Source organism: Equus quagga, chromosome 8 (assembly GCF_021613505.1).
Source record: "Equus quagga isolate Etosha38 chromosome 8, UCLA_HA_Equagga_1.0, whole genome shotgun sequence".
NCBI classification, from domain to species: domain Eukaryota; kingdom Metazoa; phylum Chordata; class Mammalia; order Perissodactyla; family Equidae; genus Equus; species Equus quagga.
In genome coordinates, this window is record NC_060274.1 from 87,756,066 (window position 1) to 87,776,619 (window position 20,554).

At 45.0% G+C, this 20,554-nt stretch overlaps 1 protein-coding gene across 1 annotated transcript in view; it reads left to right on the top strand.

The window, feature by feature from the left end:
• The first annotated feature begins 6,067 nt into the window (after positions 1 to 6,067).
• The window catches only part of FKBP9 (FKBP prolyl isomerase 9), a 40,069-nt gene continuing 25,582 nt past the window's right edge, over positions 6,068 to 20,554 (top strand). The window contains exons 1-4 of the mRNA XM_046669534.1: positions 6,068 to 6,472; positions 17,323 to 17,468; positions 17,893 to 18,082; positions 18,742 to 18,887. Of these exons, the coding sequence (XP_046525490.1) occupies positions 6,240 to 6,472; positions 17,323 to 17,468; positions 17,893 to 18,082; positions 18,742 to 18,887 (715 nt within the window). The 5' untranslated portion in view covers positions 6,068 to 6,239. The remainder of the gene's footprint in view (positions 6,473 to 17,322; positions 17,469 to 17,892; positions 18,083 to 18,741; positions 18,888 to 20,554) is intronic.

Here is a 20,554-nt window from a genome sequence, read left to right on the forward strand (position 1 = left end):
ATACCTAAAATATATGAGGAGCTCTTTCATATTTATTAGCAAAAATCCAAATAAACACACAAAAGGTTATGAACAGACATGCACTGTTACACTGACGTGTCCCAGAACTTGGAAATCAGGTTTCCCTCTGAGAACCAATCCAGCTGTTCACGCAAGTTACATGGGCAGTAAGTGGCCTGTAGATACCTTGCAAGACATCCTCATCTAGTCAAGAATACAGTGTCAGGAATACGTGATTGAGAAACGAAGAAAACATAACTTAAAATTGTGTTACAGAAGGAAGTTGGTCTAAAGATTCTAGAATAGGAGAACCAAGGAAAAGCAATCAGGCAGTGTTTGTCCAGAATTGTCCACTAGTGACACAAACTCTGTAAACAGGAATGTTCTGCTCACTAGAGAAATGTGCACCATTTGGAATAAGGCATAAAATTGACCAAATTTTGCCCCATCTTAAAGGAAATAGCCTTCAAGACCACCCAACCCCTGTGCTCTGGTTCTATTCTCACCTGCAACATTCTGACAGTGTAGTATATCGGATCCCAATATGAGGAAAAGAGTGTTTTAGTCAGATCTGAGTATTGGGGTCAGTGGGAAGGCATGTTTCCTACTGTAAGTCAATATCTCGACATTGTGATTTATAATTTAGTATCTTATGACTAGTTATTGTGGCACATTGTATTATCCAAGTTGGCTGCAATAGTCTCTCTCATGTTATTTGTCTTCTACAAATGACCTTGACACTCCCCCGATGGAGAGGTGGGGTCTATGCCCCTTCCCTTGAATCTAGACCAAACTTAGTGATTTGCTCGTATCTAGTAGAAAGTAGTGGAAGTGATGTCTCATTTTTGAGATTAGATCAGAAAAGGTCATCTAGCTTCCACTTGGTTCTCTTGAAATAGTCCCTCCTGAGGGCTTCAGGGATGTAAGCAGTTCAACTGCCCTGAAGCCACCATTCCACGAGGAGGCCCAGACTAACTAAGGGGTAGAGATCACGTGAAGAGACCCTGAGACTCCATAAAGAGAGGGATGTCAGGCCAGACCTCACTGCCTAATCACGCCCAACGCCTGTCAGATAACTCCATGGTGCATGCCAGAGTAGATCTAAGTGGCTCACACCAACCAAGCTGGATGAGAATTGTTCCTTTCCTCCTGCAGAGGCTTGTTGCTGGCCAAGCTATGCCCCTAAAGTAAAAGAAAAGAAGGAAGAAGGAAAAAGAAAAAGAAAAGACACGAAACGTTCACCAGTCACAAGTAGTGACCTATAGCAAGCAAGCACATAATCTGAAAACCTTAGGATATACTTTTATGCAGAAACCAATTGAGTTGAGTTGCTCTCACTTGCAACTGAAAGAGTCTTGACCGATTCAAATGTTTGCCTAACACAATGATTTGATCTATTAGCAAGAAGACCCAGGGATTGATAACTCCATTGAAGCAAGTATTAGTCAAGACTCTTGAAAACAACAATAGACAAAAATCCAAGTCAAACTGTTTTAAGAAATAAAATAAAAGAATTTATTGGCTCACATATGTGAAATGTCATGGGATGGAACTTCAGGAATGAATGGCTGGATCTGGGTGCTGAAATGTTATAGTTAGCAATTTCTCTCTCTCAGCTTCACTTTGCTTTGCATTGTTTCATTCTCATGTAGTTTCTTCCATCGTGGGGGCAAAGATGGCCACTGGAAGCCAAAGGTGGCCAACAATTTAGCAGCCCCAACTGGAAGAAAACTCTTTTTCAGTTCCAGTAAGACTTCCATGTATTATACGCATTGGCTTAGCAAGGGTCACATAGCTGTCATGGAAACAATCACTATGGTTAGGGAGATGGAGTACTCTGTCTGGCCACGCCTGTCACGTGCTCACCCTAATTCCCAGGGGTGGGATCAGCTTTACCCAAGCTATATAGACGAACAGTTGGGGAGGGATAGTTCCTCAAAGCAAAATCAAGGTGCTGTTAACAGAGAGAGAAAGAGAGGAGGAGAGAGAGAAAGAGATTGAGAGAGAGAGAGAGAGAGAGAGAGAGAGGAAGAGGAAAGGGAGGCTGAGCAGGGAAAAATAACAGCTGTGCAGTTCAATAGTCTGACAGCCTTACCCAGTCCCACCTCCTGGGTTGCATTCTAGGCATCCCTCCTTGATGATTAGTATGCTAGAGCTTATAAAGCAGTGAACATCCTTTTGCTACTTATATCCACCTGTTTACACAAGTCTGGGTTCTTTATGTATTTTGACAGACTAGAAAGTTTCCTGGTTACTGATCCAGAGTGATATGCACGGTGTTATGGTCACTCTGCAGAAGCGTGATGGACTCCCCCCCGACCACCCCAAATTGGTTCACTGTCAAGACTGATGATGCCACATGTTCACCAAGAGGGGAGGAAGAAATGTATTACTCATATATTGAGGCTTTCTGGGAGAGCAGGTCAGCCACCTAAGCCAGTCCAAAAACGGCTTCAGCAAAAGGAAGGCGAGTGGCCCTAGTTTTATTGTGTTTAGGGAGTGAAACCTGGGTGGGCGTTCCTGCACACAGGCCAAGGCTTTGTGTGGTTTGAACTTCTCCTCTGGTGTCAAGGGAAGAAGTGTGTGGGCTTTCTTATCAGCTTGCCCACATGTGGGACAGAAGGGGAAAGTGGAGATGGCGCTTGAAAGCTGTCAGTGGTCAACATCCAAAATGGAGCCAGATTCTTTTTTTTTTTTTGTGGAAGATTAGCCCTGAGCTAACTACTAACAATCCCCCTCTTTTGGCTGAGGAAGACTGGCCCTGAGTTGACATCCATGCCCATCTTCCTCTACTTTATACGTGGGACGCCTACCCCAGCATGACTTTTGCCAAGCGGTGCCATGTCTGCACCGGAATTCGAATCGAGGAACCCTGGGCCCTCCGAGAAACGGAACATGCACACTTAACTGCTGAGCCACCAGGCCGGTCCTGGAGTCAGATTCTTTATTACACAGGGCCATCTCTCTAATTCAGCCCAGTTTTCTGATTGTGAAAGTCAATGTAAACATCTCATCCATTAACCAATGAGGCAAACAGGAATTCTTTCCCTGGTGGTTATAATTCTAAACCGTTATTCTTACCCATCACCCTTTACTTATTCCTGTAGCATCGGGACGGGTCTGCAGGTACAGTTCCTTTCACGAGAGAGAGTAAAGTGATTACTCTTCAACCATGAATGCACACGGAGCCATCCTGCACTTTGCACTGAGGCTCCCAGCCCAGCTGAGTAAGAGATGCTTTCTTTGTACTCCCTCCCTGTTGTACCCCCCACCTCAGTCTTTTCTACCCCTCTGCCCCATCCTAAGGTACTAGATTCATTCTCAAGGCCAGCCAAAGGGACTTGGTGTTGGCCCAATTGTAGAAAGGTGGCTGCAGCTGGTCCTGACTTACGGATTAAGTGATTTTGAGTTGGGTCTTCTATTACTCAGAGATGGAAGTGATTCCTCACATTTACATAGTACTTGGCAGACTTCCATCCCTCATATATTGCTTTGGTTGATCCTCCAGAAACTCTATGGAGGCAGGCAAGACATTTTACAAATAAGGAAACTGAGGCTCAGAGAGTAGGGGGATGGGTGCCCTACAACCAAGGTGGTCTGATTTCTGGTCCAGGTTTTTTCATCAAACCACATGGTAACTTCAGGTGTGTTGTCAATTCTGCGGGTGGGAGAATTTCCTGGAAACTCTTGGGGAGGGAAGGAGAGAGGGCATTGCTGGAAACAAATTTCTCTTACTTCTCATTCGCCTCAGGTTCAGCTCAGATGGACTTTCGGGGGATGTTTTTCTTAATGCTGGCCTTTTCTTTATCTCCGCTCAGTGTGTGCCAAGCCCAAGTTAACAGTTTAAGTAGCTTAGCCTCCAGGGTTTACTGCTCTTAGAAGATCTGATTCACGAGTCCTCCTTTATTTCAGGCTCGAAGAACAGAGGAATTCTTTCTTTACTGCCCTGCTTCACTTGCAGGATTATGTTTGATTTTTCCTGCAAACATTTCAACTTCTTGTATGGAGGAGGATGGGACGGAACCTGGATTTCTGTCTTTTATTCAGACCAATCCTTTTCCAGAGCCCCCTTCTCTTGCTCCATGCTGTTCCACGCCTTCATGCTGGCCTCCGACCTTTTGGATGCTTCTCTTATTATGTCTTTCTCTCTGATTGTGTCACATTCTCTCGTTCCTTGGCTCTCTGTTCTCTCACTGATTCTCATCTTCTGTTTTTCCCTTCTTACTGCCTTTCTCTCTCACTTCCTCTCCTTTTTCTATTCCGATACCCTTCTCTTCTTTCCGGTCCTTTTCTCAAGCCCGTTCACCTCTTTATCTTTCTGAGCTTGTAGTCTACTGTTGACTTTTCCTGAGGTGAAATTCAGTTTCTAGGCTTAAGTCCTCACAAAGTAACCCCCAGAAACTTAATAATTTTTTAAAGATTCAGCTTGGTTTTAATTAGTCACTAAAGTCAAGAGGTAAATTTTCTCTTTGGTAGATTGCTGCAGAAATTCAATTCAAAGAATGTCTGTTAGGATTTAAAGAGACTGTTGAAGAGCACACATACTATGTGACCAGAGTATTAACACATTTAAAGGAATGACAAGAAATTAAACCACTTGGAAGCCCTAAAAGGCAGAACAGAAGTGGCAGTCACCACTCAGCCTGTCTCTTCCTCCATCTGTCTTCCTTCCTGTCCTGGGGTGTCTTCTCTGGCACAGGATCATAGAATTTTAGAACTGAAAGAAGTCTTACAAATCAACCACTTCATTTTATAGATGAAAAAACTGAGGCCCAGAGACGTGGCATGTGTTGCCCACTCACAGTAAGGAGGTGGAAGATTCCTGACTGGAATGAGGTTGACTTTTTGTTTGTCTTTGTGTAAAACTTGATCATTTTAATAAAAACCTGACATAGTCATTAAAAACCATAAAGAAATACTGAGGAGTAGATAGAGGAAAGCAAATCATCACTCAAAATCCAACCACCTAGAAATAACCAGTGTTAATAGGACGAATTATATTCATAGGTTGTCTATTTCAATAGAATAAGCTGTGTGAGGAACAACGAGCATTTCTTTAGTGCTACATGTCACTTCTCATTAGATCTTGCGATCTAATAAGATCTATAATAATCTTATCATCATCATGTTTTATCTTCATCTTACAGAAAACACTGAGACTGTCACTTGCAGAAGGTCACCTACATAGTCCACATAATGGTGTATTATTCCCCTAATAAATTGTTTAATTCAATTGGCTCACGCTTTATTTAATATTTTTGCCTTTATATTTATAAATTAGATTGGTGCCCAGTTTCTCTCTTTCTCTCTCTTGCTCTTTTGCAGGTTTTGGTATCAGGATTGTATGCTTCCAAAATGAGCTGAGAAACCCTTGGTGATTTGCTTTTCCATTAGGCCATAGTTTTAATAAAAAACAACCACCAATTCTAAGGTAAGAATGCATTTAACTGCTCAAATGACTTTCCCGCGGCATCTGGGTCTCTATTGTGAAGGCCCACCCAGGTTAGTCACGTGTGTGGGGTCATGTGGAAAGTTCGCTATTAAGTATCAGCTCACAGGGCATCTATTGATGGACTGGGGAATGCTCACAGTTAGCAACTTTCGTCTGGACAGCTGTCGGGGGGTCTCCCAATACATGCTTCCTCCTTTCTCTAAGTATTACAAGAAAATACGGGGGAAAAAATCCTGAAGAATGGTTTCAGTCTTTTTTCAATGTAGAATGCATCCTTGTAACTAAGTTTTTTTTTTTTAAATCTAAGTTTCGCTCCCTCCCCGAAAGCAGCAAGGGATAATTGGATCCGCGGCCACGTAAGAGTCCCTTGTGGCCCTGAACCTGGAGAGTCCCAGGAACTGGCGGAGATCGGTGGGTCGGCTGGGCCGTAAACGTTTTTCTCTCCCAACTTCGGGCCGAGGACCTGCCGATTCCTCGCTCGGGGCCGGTCCCTCTGACGTTCCAGCCCTCTCTCCCGGCGGGCCAGCGCGCCGGGCGCGGGGGGCCGGGCGGCGGCGGGCGGAGCAGGCCCGCCCCGGCGCGCGGCCGCGGCTCCTCCCCTCGGTCGGCTGCGGCCGGGGGGCGGGCGAGGGGGGAGGTTGCTGCCGCCCGGGGAGGGCCGGGAGTCTGTTCCACGTTTGCAAACGCCGCCGCGCACCCAGGCCCGTCCCGCGCCGCCCGAGCTCCGCGCTCCCAAGCCCGTTCCGCGCCCCGCGCCCCGCGCCCGCTCCTCTCCTCGCCGCCCCCGATGGCGTTCAGGGCCCGGGGTTGGCGGCCCCCGCCGCCGCCGCTGCTCCTGCTGCTGCTCTGGGTGACCGGGCAGGCGGCGCCCGTGGCGGGCCTGGGCCTGGGCTCGGACACCGAGCTGCAGATCGAGCGGCGCTTCGTGCCCGACGAGTGCCCGCGCACTGTGCTCAGCGGCGACTTCGTGCGCTACCACTACGTGGGGACATTCCCCGACGGCCAGAAGTTCGACTCCAGGTACCGCGCCCCGAGCGCCCAGCCCGGCCTCCGAGTCCGAGGCTGCCGCGCCCTCGGTGCTGTCCGCTTCCCTCTCTCCGGACAGGCCTTTCCCTCCCGCCGGACCTCCCCTGGCCCCGCCCCGCCAGCCCGCGCTCCTCCCTCGCCCTCCCCCTCCCCGGCCGCTCCCGACCCTAAATCGCTCAGCCCGGGGGCAAGCCTCCCGGCCCCAGCGCTCCCCAGGCCCGCCCGCCAGCCCGCCGCGGACTGGCATCTTGGGTAGGGCCTTGAGCAGCGGGGCTGGGACAAATCACGCCCTCCCTTTCCGCCCAGCGCATTTACACCCGCGAAATCTGTGTAAAATGGTCACTCCACGAGTAGATCCCCAAGAGGAAATGTTGACGTCCATCCGCCGCCTCCCCTTTACTGTTCCTTCCAGCAGGCCCCTTGAGTACGGATCCGGTCAGACGAGGCGTCTGGCAGATGATGATGGTGATGATGGTGGTGGTGATGATGATGATGGTGATGATGATAGCAGCCGCTAACCTTAATGGAGCTGTTACCATGTGCCAGGGTAGTTCTAAGAGCTTTCCATATAATGAACTCATTTCATTCTCACAGCAGTTCTCTGAGGCAGGTACACTCATCCTCATTTTGCCAGTGAGGTAACTTGAGGCTTTTGAGGCTAAGAAACTTGTTTAAGCGGAATCGGATTGAAACCCAGACCATCCAAGTCCAGAGTCTGCGTGTCTCTACCACTGCCCTCCGTTTCCGGCCTTACAAAAACTTCCCTTGGGTGGGAGAAAGTCCTGGTCAAGTCACTCAGCTTTGCCATGGGGCCCTACACCGTGCCCATCATTCCCGCCCTCAGCTCTGCCCCAAGATCACACCACCTCTCCCGGCTTCACGCCAGTTTAGCGTTAGGGTTAACAGGCCTCTCTTCCTGCAGCTCCGGGCCGCTCTTCTCCGCAAGGCTACCTTACAAACCTGGGTCTGTGCCCACACTTTTCTCAGTGAATCAACAGACTAGATAAAGAGAACGGTTTGTCAGGCATCGGCTGTGTGCCCTAGGCTGTGCTAGCTCATTGCTGAAGTTATCTTTTCAAAAATACTCTTAGCCTCTCTTGCCCTTTTTGAAATTCCAGAAAATGAGTGAATATACAAAAGCTGTTTAGCATACTACATGGCACATAGCAAGTGCTTAGAAATGGTCATTCTTACTGTTATTTCAGTTGCTTCTTTTTTTTAAACAGCTTTATTGAGATGTAATTCACATGCCATTCAGTCACCCATTTAAAGTGAACAGTTCATTGGTTTTTAGTATATTCGCAGTTGTGCAACCATCACATCTAATTCCAGAACATTTTCGTCACTTCAAAAAAGCAATGTTGGACCCATTAACAGTTCCCCCCTCCCCTCCGGCCCAAGGTAATGACTAATCTACTTTCTCTCTCTTTATGGAATCATACAGTTTGTGGTGTTTCGTGTCCAGCCTCTTTCACTTAGCATGATGTTTTCACGGTTCATCCATGTTGTAGCACGTATCAGTGTCGCATTCCTTTTATGGCTGTTTAATCTTCCATTGGATGGCCATACAACATTTTGTTTATCTGTTCATCAGTGGATGGGCATTTGGATTGTTTACACTTTTTGGCTATTATGAATAATGATGTTATGAACACTCATGTACAAGGTTTTATGTGGATATATGTTTTCATTTCTTTTGGCTATTTACCTAAGAGTGGAATTGCTGGGTCCTGTGGTAACTATGTTTAGCTTTTTGAGGAACTGCCAAACTGTTTTCCAACGTGGCTGCACCATTTTACATTCCCACCGGCAATGTGTGAGGGTTCTAGTTCTCAACGTTCTCCCCAACACTTAGAATTGTGTGTCTTTGGATTATAGCCTTCCTAGGGGATGTGAAGTGGTATTTGGATTTGCGTTTCCCTAATGGCCAATGATGCTGAGCATCTTTTGATGTGTTTATTGACCATTCACATATCTTCTTGTCATTGATTCTTTAGTCCGAAAATAGGGAAGACTTTCCTGCTTGTGCTGGTGGTGATTAATAATTCCCGCTAGAACAAGTCATCTAATACTTTCTACCCTCTGGGCATGGCAACCACTGTGAGGCAGTGTGGGATAGTGGAAAGAGTACAGAGGAGATACCGTCCATTCCACAAGTGTGTGTGCAGTGTTTGCGTGTGAAGATGGTGTCCCCTCCTCGCCCCTACTGCTTATAGTTCAGGCAATTACGTAGTGTCATAAGTACAGAAAGAATAATAGCACACACTTCTGTCTTTCAAGCAGAGTTCACTTATAGTTTTTACCACATGCCTTTACATATATTAATCCATTTAATTTCAAATTAATTCACTTAACCTGACAAGACAGTGAGGTAGGTATCTCATTACAAAAGAACAAACTGAGGCTCAGAAAGTCCAAGTAATTTGCTCAAGATAGCTAGCTACTAAGTGGTGGAGTGGGGCTTTGAACCTAGGCCAAAGTCTATAGTCTATCCGTATATATGATGGAAGAAAGGCAAGGAGCTACGGAAGCACACAGAAGCCTTAACTGTATGTTGTGTGAGTGTGTGTGGGGGGGTGGGCGGTGAGGGGTTGTCAGGATGGCCTGGGATTGCAGGGATAAGACCTGAGGAGTATTAAAATTTACCAGGAGGAGCTGAGGGGTGAGGGGGTTGGGGGAAGAAAGGGGACGGCTGGTAGAAAGAAGAGCCTATGCGGGGCCTGGAGGTGGGAGCATTGTGCAGGGGCGTGAAAGCTGTTCAGTACGACCTGAGCTTGGAGTGGGAGTAGGGGAGTCACAGAGGGGAAAAAAGGAGAGGTGAGAGGAGGCCAGAGAGGGGCTGCGCCAGCTTTTGCCAGAGCTCGTCTGCTGGCTGTGGAGTTTAGACTTAGTCTAAGGACAGTGGAGAGCCACTGGAGAGTTTTAATTGGGGTGAGGGATCATCAGGGGAGTGAGGGATCAGACTTGCATTCTACAAAGGTCCCTGTGGCTGTGGTGTGGACAGTGGAAGGGGTAAGGCACACAGTAGGTGCTTCACTAATGTGAGTTTTTCTCCAGGGCTGCCATTACTTTGGGAATTTATGAAGTATTAGGGCATGACTTTGCTCTTTCTGCCCAAAGATCTTAGGGGAGGAAAAATCTAAGGGATTTTGGGGCTTTGGCTGCTGATTTGAAAGTTTCTCCCAGAAGAAAATGGTGGCTGTCACCCTGACCAGAGCCATAAAGCACAAAGGGTGTTTCTTTCCCCAGACCTTTCTTCCTGCATCTCCGCCTGGCGCTTGGGAGCAGTGGTGTCTTTTCTGCTTAGGGGCATTTGCAGTTGCCAGGAGTTCCAGCCCTTCAGCCCTTGGCCACTGACTCAGACATGGTTTCGTTTTATTTTGGAGCTTCCGTGGGCCCGTTAATATGCTCCTGTGGCTGCTGCTTCAGACGGAAGAAGACAGCAGCTTCTCACCCGCAGGCTTCCCTGGGGCTCCTGCTCATTCTCCAGCTCTTGGGAGCAACTTGTCAGCCACTAGTGATTCCGTTTTTTAGGCGTTCCATAGCCTTCCTAGCACTAAGGGTGAGGCAGATGATCGTCTCTGTTTGCTCTTGTTTCCTTCTGGGGACTGAAGTTTAAGATGTTCTGTTATCTTTAGGAAAACAAACTCTGGTCAGTTCATTCACAGCCTCCAGGCCCATTTGCAGGCCCTTAAGGTCCAGATGTTCAGTAAATGGTATTGTGTGCCACCACATGCCCTGTTGGATGCGCTGCTCTGACACAGTGGTGTTCAAAGTGCACATGCATCAGAATCACCGGGAGAGCTTATTCTACACGGTTCCTGATTCAGTGGGTCCAGGGTGGGACCTGAGAACTTGCATTTCTAACAAGTTCCCAGGTGATGCTGATGCTGCTGGTCTGAGGACCACACTTTGAAAACCATTGCTCTAAAAGAATCAGACTCATTAACAGAAGTCAACTTCATTTTACACATTTATCCATTTATTTATTCATCCAACAAATATTTATGGAGCGCCTGCTGTTCTAGGTGCTAGGACATAGGAAAGAATAAAACAGACCAAAATCCCTGTCCCTCAGCGAGACTATTGTATATGATACTACGATGGTGGATACATGTCTTTATACATTTATCCAAACCCATAGAATGTACAACACCAAGAGTGAACCCTAATGTAAACTGTGGACTTTGGGTGATAATGATGTGTCAAGGTAGGTTCATCGATTGTAACCAATGTACTACTATGGTGTGGCAGGTTGATAATGGGGAAAGCTATGCATGTGGGGGAGCAAGGGGTATGTGGGAAATCTCTGTACATTCTCAGTTTTGCTATGAACCAAAACTACTCTAAAAAATAAATTCTGTCTAAAAAAACAAACACCCCTGCCCTCAAAGGTGGGGTTGGGGGAGGACACAGAAACCCATTCCAGTTGGCTTAAGCAGAATAGGAGGGAATTTATTGGAAGGATCTCCGATTTCCCCTGAGGGTCCAGTATCATGAACTGAGGTGACTTTCTGCATCTCCCTGAGGGGTTGCACAGGGATTTCATTCTTCGCCTCCCTGAAGGGAAAGCTCCAGCAGACTTCCCATGCCATGTTCATGGCTTCTTGGGTCCAGCCACACTGACTAACTGGTATCTGTCTTAATTCTGCATTCCCAGGAGAGAATAGGATTGGTTCCATTTGGGTCCGGTGCCTACCCTGGTGGGGGCTAAGTGAAGGGGTGTTAGGGCTCACCCCTTCTGCTGGACTTTTTCTCAGAGAAGAGCCAGTGTACTGGGCAGCACCCTAGATGGTGTCAGGGTGACCTGGAGGGGTTAAATGGAGGCGAGGAGACTGGTCAGGTCAGGACATGTTCACTTAGGCAGGGAGCTTTTAAAGTGTGAATCTGCACAACAGCTCTTTCTGTGGAAGAGCTGTGTGGTGAAAGGGAAGCTGCTGCTTGTGTGTTAGCCTGGTGTGGTTCTGCTAACTTTAGGAAAAGAGTCTAGCCTCCAGGCTGTTCTTCTCACTTGGGTTTCCTGAGGCCATTGGCACGCTACCCTAATACCCCTGTGAACACTTAATGGCATTGCTTTTAATTTTCACTTGTGGGTCATTGAAAGCAACTCTACAATCATATTGATTATTTGATTTGGCTATATTTTACTGGGCTGAGAACTTGTGTAAGAGAAGAATTATTTGTAGAGAACTGATATTTCAACTTGAGCAGTTGCTTGAAAACAAAAACCCACAATAGCAATGTAATGATTTTATTTTACTTTGCAAAGTTTTTCTTTTAATCATTTTAATTCTCCAGAGACCATCCAAGCCAACTGCTCACATTTCAGAGTCTGATCGTCTGTGGAGATATGAATGGATTCCTTCTCTACTTCCCTCCTTCCCTCTTACTCGGTCCTCTCTTCTCTTCCTCTGTTGCAATGTTCTCTCATTTTTCCATCTGGGTAGCAGATAGGTAGTTTGCCAGTTCATTAGTGACTTGCCTTTTTCCCCTGCCTGGGCTCATTGGAGGTAGTTGTTTGAGGGAAATACTCTTGGGCAAAAGATCTGGGAAGCCCAGAGTCACCTTTGGGAGCTAGTTGTGTGGGGAGAGTGGTGGGAGACAGAAAAGTCAAACTTTGTTTCCCCTCTTTTGAGTCTGCAGTTGGGCCCAGGCTCAGTGGAGGAACTCAGCCAGGGAGGGTGTGGAATCTCCCCTGGGTTATCCCAGGGTTTGGCAGACAGCTAGGAGGTGAGTTTCTGCTTTCATGCATGTGCATGTTTTAGTCCCATTCACCAAGGACTTTGGCTGGACCACAAGTCCTCATGTCAAGCAGGTTCCATGTGAGCCAGACATCTGAGTTGGCCCGAGACTGCACCAACTTTCAGGCACCCAAAAGGTGGTTCCCATGCCCAGTGGGCTGGCTCTTTATTACCTTGCTTCCCCCTTGTTATGAATTCTCAAATATGGCAGTCTCTTTAATGTTCAAATAAACGTATTCAGTCTAGTGTACAGCAGTGGGAATATAGTTAACGACACTGTATTGTATACTTGAAATTTGGTAAGAGGGTAAATCTTGTGTTCTCACCACAAAAAAGGAAGAAAGAAAGAAAACAAATGGTAATTATGTGAGGAGATGGATATGTTCATTAGCTTGATTGTGGCGATTATTTCACGCTGTATATCAAACATTGAATCTTACACCTTAAACGTGTACAATTTTCATTTGTCCATTATACCTCAATAAAGATGGAGAGGAGTAACATATTTGGTTTTTATTTGTCTAAACTGAATTTAAACCTGGCATTTAGAGCAAACTGACTTTTCCTGTCGCCACTGATCAGGACCTCAGTGCTAACAGCAGGGCAGTTTTCCCTCCCTCTGTAATGGCCATTTTTCCTTTGTTTCTGGATCTGAGATCAAAATAATCTCAGCAACAAGTAGTAAAAGTCTGTGTCAATTTTTTGCAGAAAGTTTTAAATTAATTTTTAAAAGTAATACATATGCACAGAATTTTTAAAAACCAGTTAATTCCATAAAGCTTAAAATTATAGCTGCCAAGCTGCTAGAACTGGGCAAGGGGCTCCCAGGTGGGATGTGCTGCTGTGAATGCAGACTTTCAAGCTCCAGGCTTCCTTCTGCCCTTCCTGCCTCTGCAGACCCTGGGAGGCACACAGCTCCCGCCTTGTCCTGATCCCCTTTTGCATACACCTGCATTCTGTTTCTTCTCTTCCAGGTCAGATCCTGCTCCGCCATTCCCTTTCCATCTGCCAAAATGTTGTTGCCATCTCTTGACAGCAAGTGTCCCCTCTCTGGTTTCCTAAGTCCTTTTTTATAGAGAAGATGAGGAGCTTGGGGGATGGAATAGGCTTTGAGGGCTCTAGGGAGAGAGTGTGTTCAGTTTGCCATGTGTTCTTTTGAAAGTTCATCCTCAGTGCAGATTGAACCCTACATTCAGAAATAGAGCCAGAGTATTTATGCTTTAAGAATACCGCCACAGGGGTGGTTACTTATCCTGAGGAATATGCTGCAAGAGAACGTGCGCTTGTGTGTAGGCAGTTCAGTGAGTTGAATGTGATGGGTTTTACATGATGTCTCCTGTCTTAGTGGTCCTTGGGCTGATAATCTTGAAGAACATCATTGGAGGGTGCTGCAGCAACCTCACACCACCGTCTTGGGGCAGGGGAAGGTAGAGGTGTCAGGGGCAGCCATGGAAAGGTCTGCAGCAGTGAATGAGCTGGGGAGAAAAATAAGCTGGTGGAGAGGAAAGGGGGATGTTGGATGTGCTGGATGATTTCCATTTGCCTTTCTGGGTCCACTCTCCCCTGGTTCCACTTGTTTTTGCTCTGGGAGGCTGACCTGTATGGAGTACGTGTGCATAGTATGTGTTCTATCTGTGACCCCCTTGTCGTCTGGCTTCTGGCTGGGTCCAGCCAATGGGACATCAGCAGAAGATCAGAGGGAGGGAGGAGAGTGAGATGGAGATATTTATTCCCCCGATTCCCTGCCTGTGGGGTCACCATGACCTGTGTCTCTAGAACAAAGGTCCCAACTTAGCTTCTTAGCCACGCTCTCTGTCCAGGGATCCCTTAGGCCCAACAGCGTCCCCTACTTGTCCCTAGAGGTATTACATTGTCCCTTGTGTTTCTCTGTACCCTGCATATACCTTTGCACACAATGCCTTTATTAAACTTTCCTGGAACTGCCTAATTTGGGCATATAATCTGTTTCCTGCGGGATCCTGACTGGGATGTCTGCAAAAGGTGTAAGTCAGCCAGATACCTGGGACAGGCTGATAAGTGCCTATTCCAGAGCTTGCAGAAATAATTTTCATGACCAGTTCTGGGCTTGACGCTGCACATGAATTTGTGCCAGTTGTACTGATCGGCACGTTTATCCAGATGGTCGCAGTTTTCAGCATAGATAAGACTGGGCTTGGTTGTTAGTTTCCCATGTATGTAAATTACATGTGTTCTTTCAGAAAGGTGTTTTTTTGTTTTCAGCACTTTGCTTAGGTAGTCATTAAATGAAGAAATGAAAATGAATACTGAGAGGCAACAACAGTTTTTATACACCATCTAGGGAGGCCCTGTGCCTGGAGGGTGAGAGTTGGGCAGTCCTGGGTTCTAGCTTTTTTTCCCACTTGGCTAACTTTGTGAGCTTGGGAAATTTTTTCACCTCCAAGGAGCCCGAGTATTAGCACTCGCCTTAAAGTGTTGTATGAGGATTAAGTGAGGGAGTATATAGAAAAGCTTAGTTTGCCACAGTCCCTGACACATAATAAACACTTCTAAACAGTGGTTATTATTAAAAGCTCTCATTAAATTTGGGAAGTATATTCAGGTTCAGTGGATGAAAAACGTAGGTATAAAGTCGTTTCCAGCCTGTGCCTTGTTGCTGTTTGCACATGTTCTGTGCCTGGGGAGTCTTTGAAGCCTTGATTTCTGGTCCATTATTAACATAAACCTGCCAGTTTGATGATGGTGCATGGCATGGTGAGGCTCAGCCAAGTGAAATTCAAGAGCTGGCATTCTAGGGGGTGGTGTTGCCCCACCCCCCACCCCCCACCCCCCCAGAGGGAGAGAGAGGATGGAGGTGTACAGCTGTCTTGGGCACAGAGCTGACCATGTGCTTTTGTCCTCTGGCTTGTCGGCCTGAACTTGGAATCTTGCTTTCCATTCACTGACCTTGGAGAAAAGGCGGCTATTAAAGTGGACTATAAAACTGGGAGGAGAACGGGAAGAGGGGGCAGGTCTGCAGAAGCTGCCCCAACAGTGAGGTGGGCTGTGCTGCTCGCCCGAGTCGTTCATGAGGAAAAATGAGGAAAGGATGGCATTAATTTACCAGGTGGAGGGCAGCACATGCATCCTAATGAGATAAATTCCAGCAGCTCTTAAGATTTTATAACACAAGTATTATAAGATCATTTTAAAAATTAAGAGAGAATTAAAGAGAAAATAAATTAAATCACCTGAAATCTCTGACCCATAGATTACCATTGGTAATATCTTCATTTGTTACCTTGTAGATTTTTTCATAAGCATCTCTATATGTAAATTCAAAATGGTATTATTTTATACTGTGGCTCTGTAACCTGCACTTTTCTCTTAATGTGTATGTCTTTCTGTGTCAGTGAATAAAAATTGTTTTTTTTTGTAATTTTTTTATTGAGATATAATTAACGTCTAACATTGTATTAGTTTCAGGTGTACACCATAATGACTTGAGATTTGTATGTATTGTGGAATGATCACCTCAATAAGTGTAGTTAACATCCATCACTGTACATAGTTACAAATTTTTTTTTCTGTGATGAGAACTTTTAAGATCTACTCTCTTAGCTACTTGTGAATATGCAATACAGTCACCGTGCTGTACATTACATCCCCATAACAGAAATCTGTCATTTTTAAATGGCCATAGAGCATTTTATTGTATATCCTTACGTTATATGCAATCGGTGCTATACTCTTGACTTCTATTTCCCGTGTTTCATTAATATAAACCAAGCCCGGTAGTGGTTTTCTTTTTTTTTCTTTAAAGATTTTATTTTTTTTCTTTTCTCCCCAAAGCCCCCCACTACATAGTTGTCTATTCTTCATTGTGGGTCCTTCTAGTTGTGGCATGTGGGACGCTGCCTCAGCGTGGTTTGATAAGTAGTGCCATGTCCGTGCCCAGGATTTGAACCAACGAAACACTGGGCCACCTACAGCGGAGTTCGCGAACTTAACCATTCGGCCACGAGGCCAGCCCCTAGTGGTTTTCTTTTTAAGATTTTTTTTTATTTTCCTTTTTTCTCCCAAAGCCCCTGGGTACATAGTTGTGTATTTTTAGTTGTGGATCCTTCTAGTTGTGCCATGTGGGACGCCACCTCAGCATGGCTTGATGAGCAGTACCATGTGCACACCCAGGATCCAAACCAGCGAAACCCTGGGCCACTGAAGCAGAGCGCTCGAACTTAACCACTTGGCCACGGGGCCGGCCCCAGTAGTGGTTTTCTTAAACACAGTGTCTGAAACTCTGTGGTGTCTCTGCCAGTTTATAAGGTATTTGTAGGCAAAAGTCCACGCCTTACACTTCTTTTATATCCCCCAGAGCACCTAGCACAGTGTCCTAATAGGCAAACCCTTGGTGGTTGCTGAAGATGACATTGAAGAGGATGGGAACCTGAGTCTTAGCCATGATTCCGTTATTTATCTTTCTACCTAAGGCCAAACCAATCAGCCTTAAAAACATATATATTAATGATTTCCAGACTACCTCAGACTTTCTATTACCTGTAGTAATTATAATAATATCAGCATAACCCTTAGGTTTTCAGAGCACTTTTCACATTGTTATATCACGCGGATCTTAGGTGGCTATTATTATTGCTCTCATTTTGTAGAGGAGGAAACTGAGATTAGGAGAGTTTAAGTACCTATTATGCTAGACCATGCTGCCTCTTTGTTTAACTTACTGACTTAAAAAAAAAGAGAGAGAAGAAAATCAGTGTTAATTTGCTCATTAGTATCTATGGTGTTGCTGTTAGGTACCAATCACATAGAAATGAAGTAAACTCTGTTTTTTTATTAGAAGAATTGGGAGCTATTTTGCAAAACAACATAACAACATATATTTTTTTCTAGGACAAGTTATGCTGATGCTTATCTAACTAGATTTGCTGGCAACATTTGGGGTAATTTAAAATTCCAAGCCTAGGAGTCCTGTGCAGTGAAGACGTTTCTTGTGTCGGTAACTCCTCTGCAGGCTTTTTATTTTGCAGTGACCTCACTTGTCAAGGAGTACATTTTCACAGGATGGTTTCACTAAGGGAAGGATTATTTATGCTTTTCCTTCTCTCTCCCTGCTTTTTGGGTCTTCAGCTATGACAGAGACTCCACTTTCAACGTGTTTGTGGGAAAAGGACAACTGATCGCAGGGATGGACCAAGCTCTGGTCGGGATGTGTGTCAATGAGAGGCGTTTTGTGAAGATCCCCCCAAAGCTGGCCTACGGAAGTGAAGGAGTTTGTAAGTTTTTGTTCCATGTTTGAAAACACATCTGCAGAAACAACCAAAACATTTGCACGCTGTTCCGTCCTGGCAGAGCAGAGACTCTTTGAAAGCTTTAGCTTGGGGAAAAATGAGAAGCAGTGAACACACCCACACACATACAGCTAAACTTTCATCTTAGGTTTATTTCTTCTCGATATGAAAGACGGCGTTATTAACACAGGTGTACTGAATGTTACCCTTGTTGAGAAGAAAATTTTGGTTTTTTTTTCTCTTTTCTTTCAATTTCATTTGGAGGAAAGAGGGAGGGAGTGTGGCTCATTTTGGAATATTATACCAGTGACCCCTTGAACCCTTTTAGCTTCCTTTCACATTGGCAGCATCCTACATGTTTGCCCTGAAAGGCAGCAGCTTCTCAACGTGAACTCTCTTTCATTTCTAGCTGGTGTGATCCCCCCAAATTCAGTGCTTCATTTTGATGTACTTCTGATGGACATTTGGAATTCTGAAGATCAGGTTCAGATTCACACTTATTTCAAGCCCCCCAGTTGCCCTCGGACCATCCAGGTGTCTGATTTTGTAAGGTACCACTACAACGGAACATTCTTGGATGGGACACTGTTTGATTCGAGGTGAGTCCCGCCATTCATGGTAGCATCAGTGAAGTGCCCCTTAGTTCCTCCTGTCTCACCCGCTTTTTATGCCCATGGAGAAACCAGAAGAGGGACTCTTCCCAACTTTCACGAGTTCCAACTCCTTTACTTAAGGCTTTTGGTTAATGTTTCATGCTTCATAGTGCCAGAGTCAAAATTTGATACATCTTAGAAAAATCTGAGACCTGTCTTTATCTAAATTAACAGCATTTTGAGATCTCGTTAAGTGAAGAGCCCTGTTGCCAAGTACGTTCCTGCAGTTTTTGGTTCATTTTTGTAGTTTTCCCATGGAAGGAGGAGGGGAAAGCTGAATGCATATGAAGCTACAGAGACGTGCAGGGGTTAGGTGCTAAGCTGGAGAACAGTCTGTCCTTTGGGCTTTCTTCTCATTATAGTGTATTTAGTTAGATAGAAGAACAGGCCTGTCTTGGTGAATCATTGTGGTTTAATTACATACTTTTCATAAACTTGACAACTTTCTGCTCTTTGATTGAGAGCAAAGGTCCATAAATGCCTATCACCAGGGATGGTTGTGGGCTCATTGTGGAGCTAATATTTGGATAACAAAAACATTATTGAGGGGTGGGCTAGAAACGCTCTCATGATATGGGACTTTTCCCCTTTCTGTTGGTTTTCAGTCACAATCGCATGAAAACATATGACACATATGTGGGAATTGGCTGGCTGATTCCTGGGATGGATAAAGGGCTGCTGGGAATGTGTGTGGGGGAAAAGCGCATCATCACCATACCTCCTTTTCTGGCCTATGGAGAAGATGGAGATGGTAAGTCTTTCTCATTCTTCAAGCCACTCTCATCTGTCATTTTTATTGCAGTGATTAATTTAACTTACTGGTGAAACCCACCTGACCTTTGGGTGTAGACTTGCAGTGTCCAATATGGTAGCCACTAGCTCCATGTGGCTATTTACATTTAAATTAAAATAAAATTAAATGAAATTTAAAATTTCTGTTCCTTGGTTGCACAGGCACATTTGTTGTACTTAAGAACCATGTGTTGCTGAGGGCTACTATACCAGACAGTGCAGATAAGGAGCATTTCCATCACTGCAGAAAGTTCTATGGGACAGTGCCAGCCTAGGGCATCTGCTGTCTGATGATGGAGGTGCAGTAACCTCCACTTATTCACGGTCATTGGCATTCATAAGTAAGCCCTCTGCCACTGCCTCATAAGCTGTAACCTTGGGCACCAACCTCTTCAGCCTGTGTTTTCCAATCTGTGAAATGAGATTTCAACTAGACAGTCTAAAGGCTGTAGACAGCAAGGTAGAAATTTAGCATATAATGCTCGAGTTGCCATGTTTTCCCTGATTTGTACCTTTATGATGGGTTTTACCTGTAACATTAGCTCCATGTGGACAGATGCAAAGCATAATGTTAGAAAAACATTAATTTGAATTAATGTCCTGTTTGTAGTTTTACTGTGAAGGAAAACAGAATACTGGCTGATAAGTAGAATCTCTTAGTTACTCATATTTGAATTTCAGGCATGTTTAACCATACTGACAGGCTGACACAACAAAGAGACCTCCAGGCACTTAAACAAGCAGATATATGTAGTTAAGAATGGAAACGGGGCCAGCCCTGTGGCCGAGTGGTTAAACTTCTGTGTGCTCCACTTCAGCAGCCTGGGTTCACAGGTTTGGATCCTGGGTGTGGACCTACTCCACTCATCAGCCATGTTGTGGAGCCATCCCACATACAAAGTAGAGGAAGATTGGCACAGATGTTAGCTCAGGGCTAATAGTCCTCAAGCAAAAAAAGAAGAGGATTGGCAATTTATGTTAGCTCAGGGCGAATCTTCCTCACACTGGAATGGAAATGAACACATGATGCTATTTAAGAAGTTACTGACCTTGGTACCTGACTTCTAATAAGCCCCTAATATAACATTTTGCAAACTATGTTTCCCGGCTCTGTAGGTCTACAGGGCGGGAGAAAAGGGGAGCCTGAGTGGATGGGCTTGGCCTCCTCTCTGTCTACCTCCACTTTTATATGTTTTACATGCTGGAGATCTGCAGACAGTTTCTTTAAAAAGTGGAGTCGGGGGGAGTTCCCTGCTAAAAGAAAAATAAAGTTTGAAAACAACTGCTATAAATATGTCTTAATTCTCCCCAACCCCAGGTATGCTGTTATTCTTATCAATGCTCAAATTATGTCATCCTTGGCCAGTGGGAGTTATTCACCTTGGCTCCCAAATCCTTTTGACATCATCTACACGGATAAACATACATAATAAAACTAGATGCCTAGTCTAATATGAGGAATATTATTTATTTTAACTAATTAATAATTTAAATATTTAATATAAATAATTTATTTAAAAGAGTTATTTTTTATACTTTAATACTGTGCTCAGCTGTCCAGGTATAACTTTAAATAGGTGCATTGTATGGTATGGGAATTATATCTCAATAAAATTGTTATAAAAA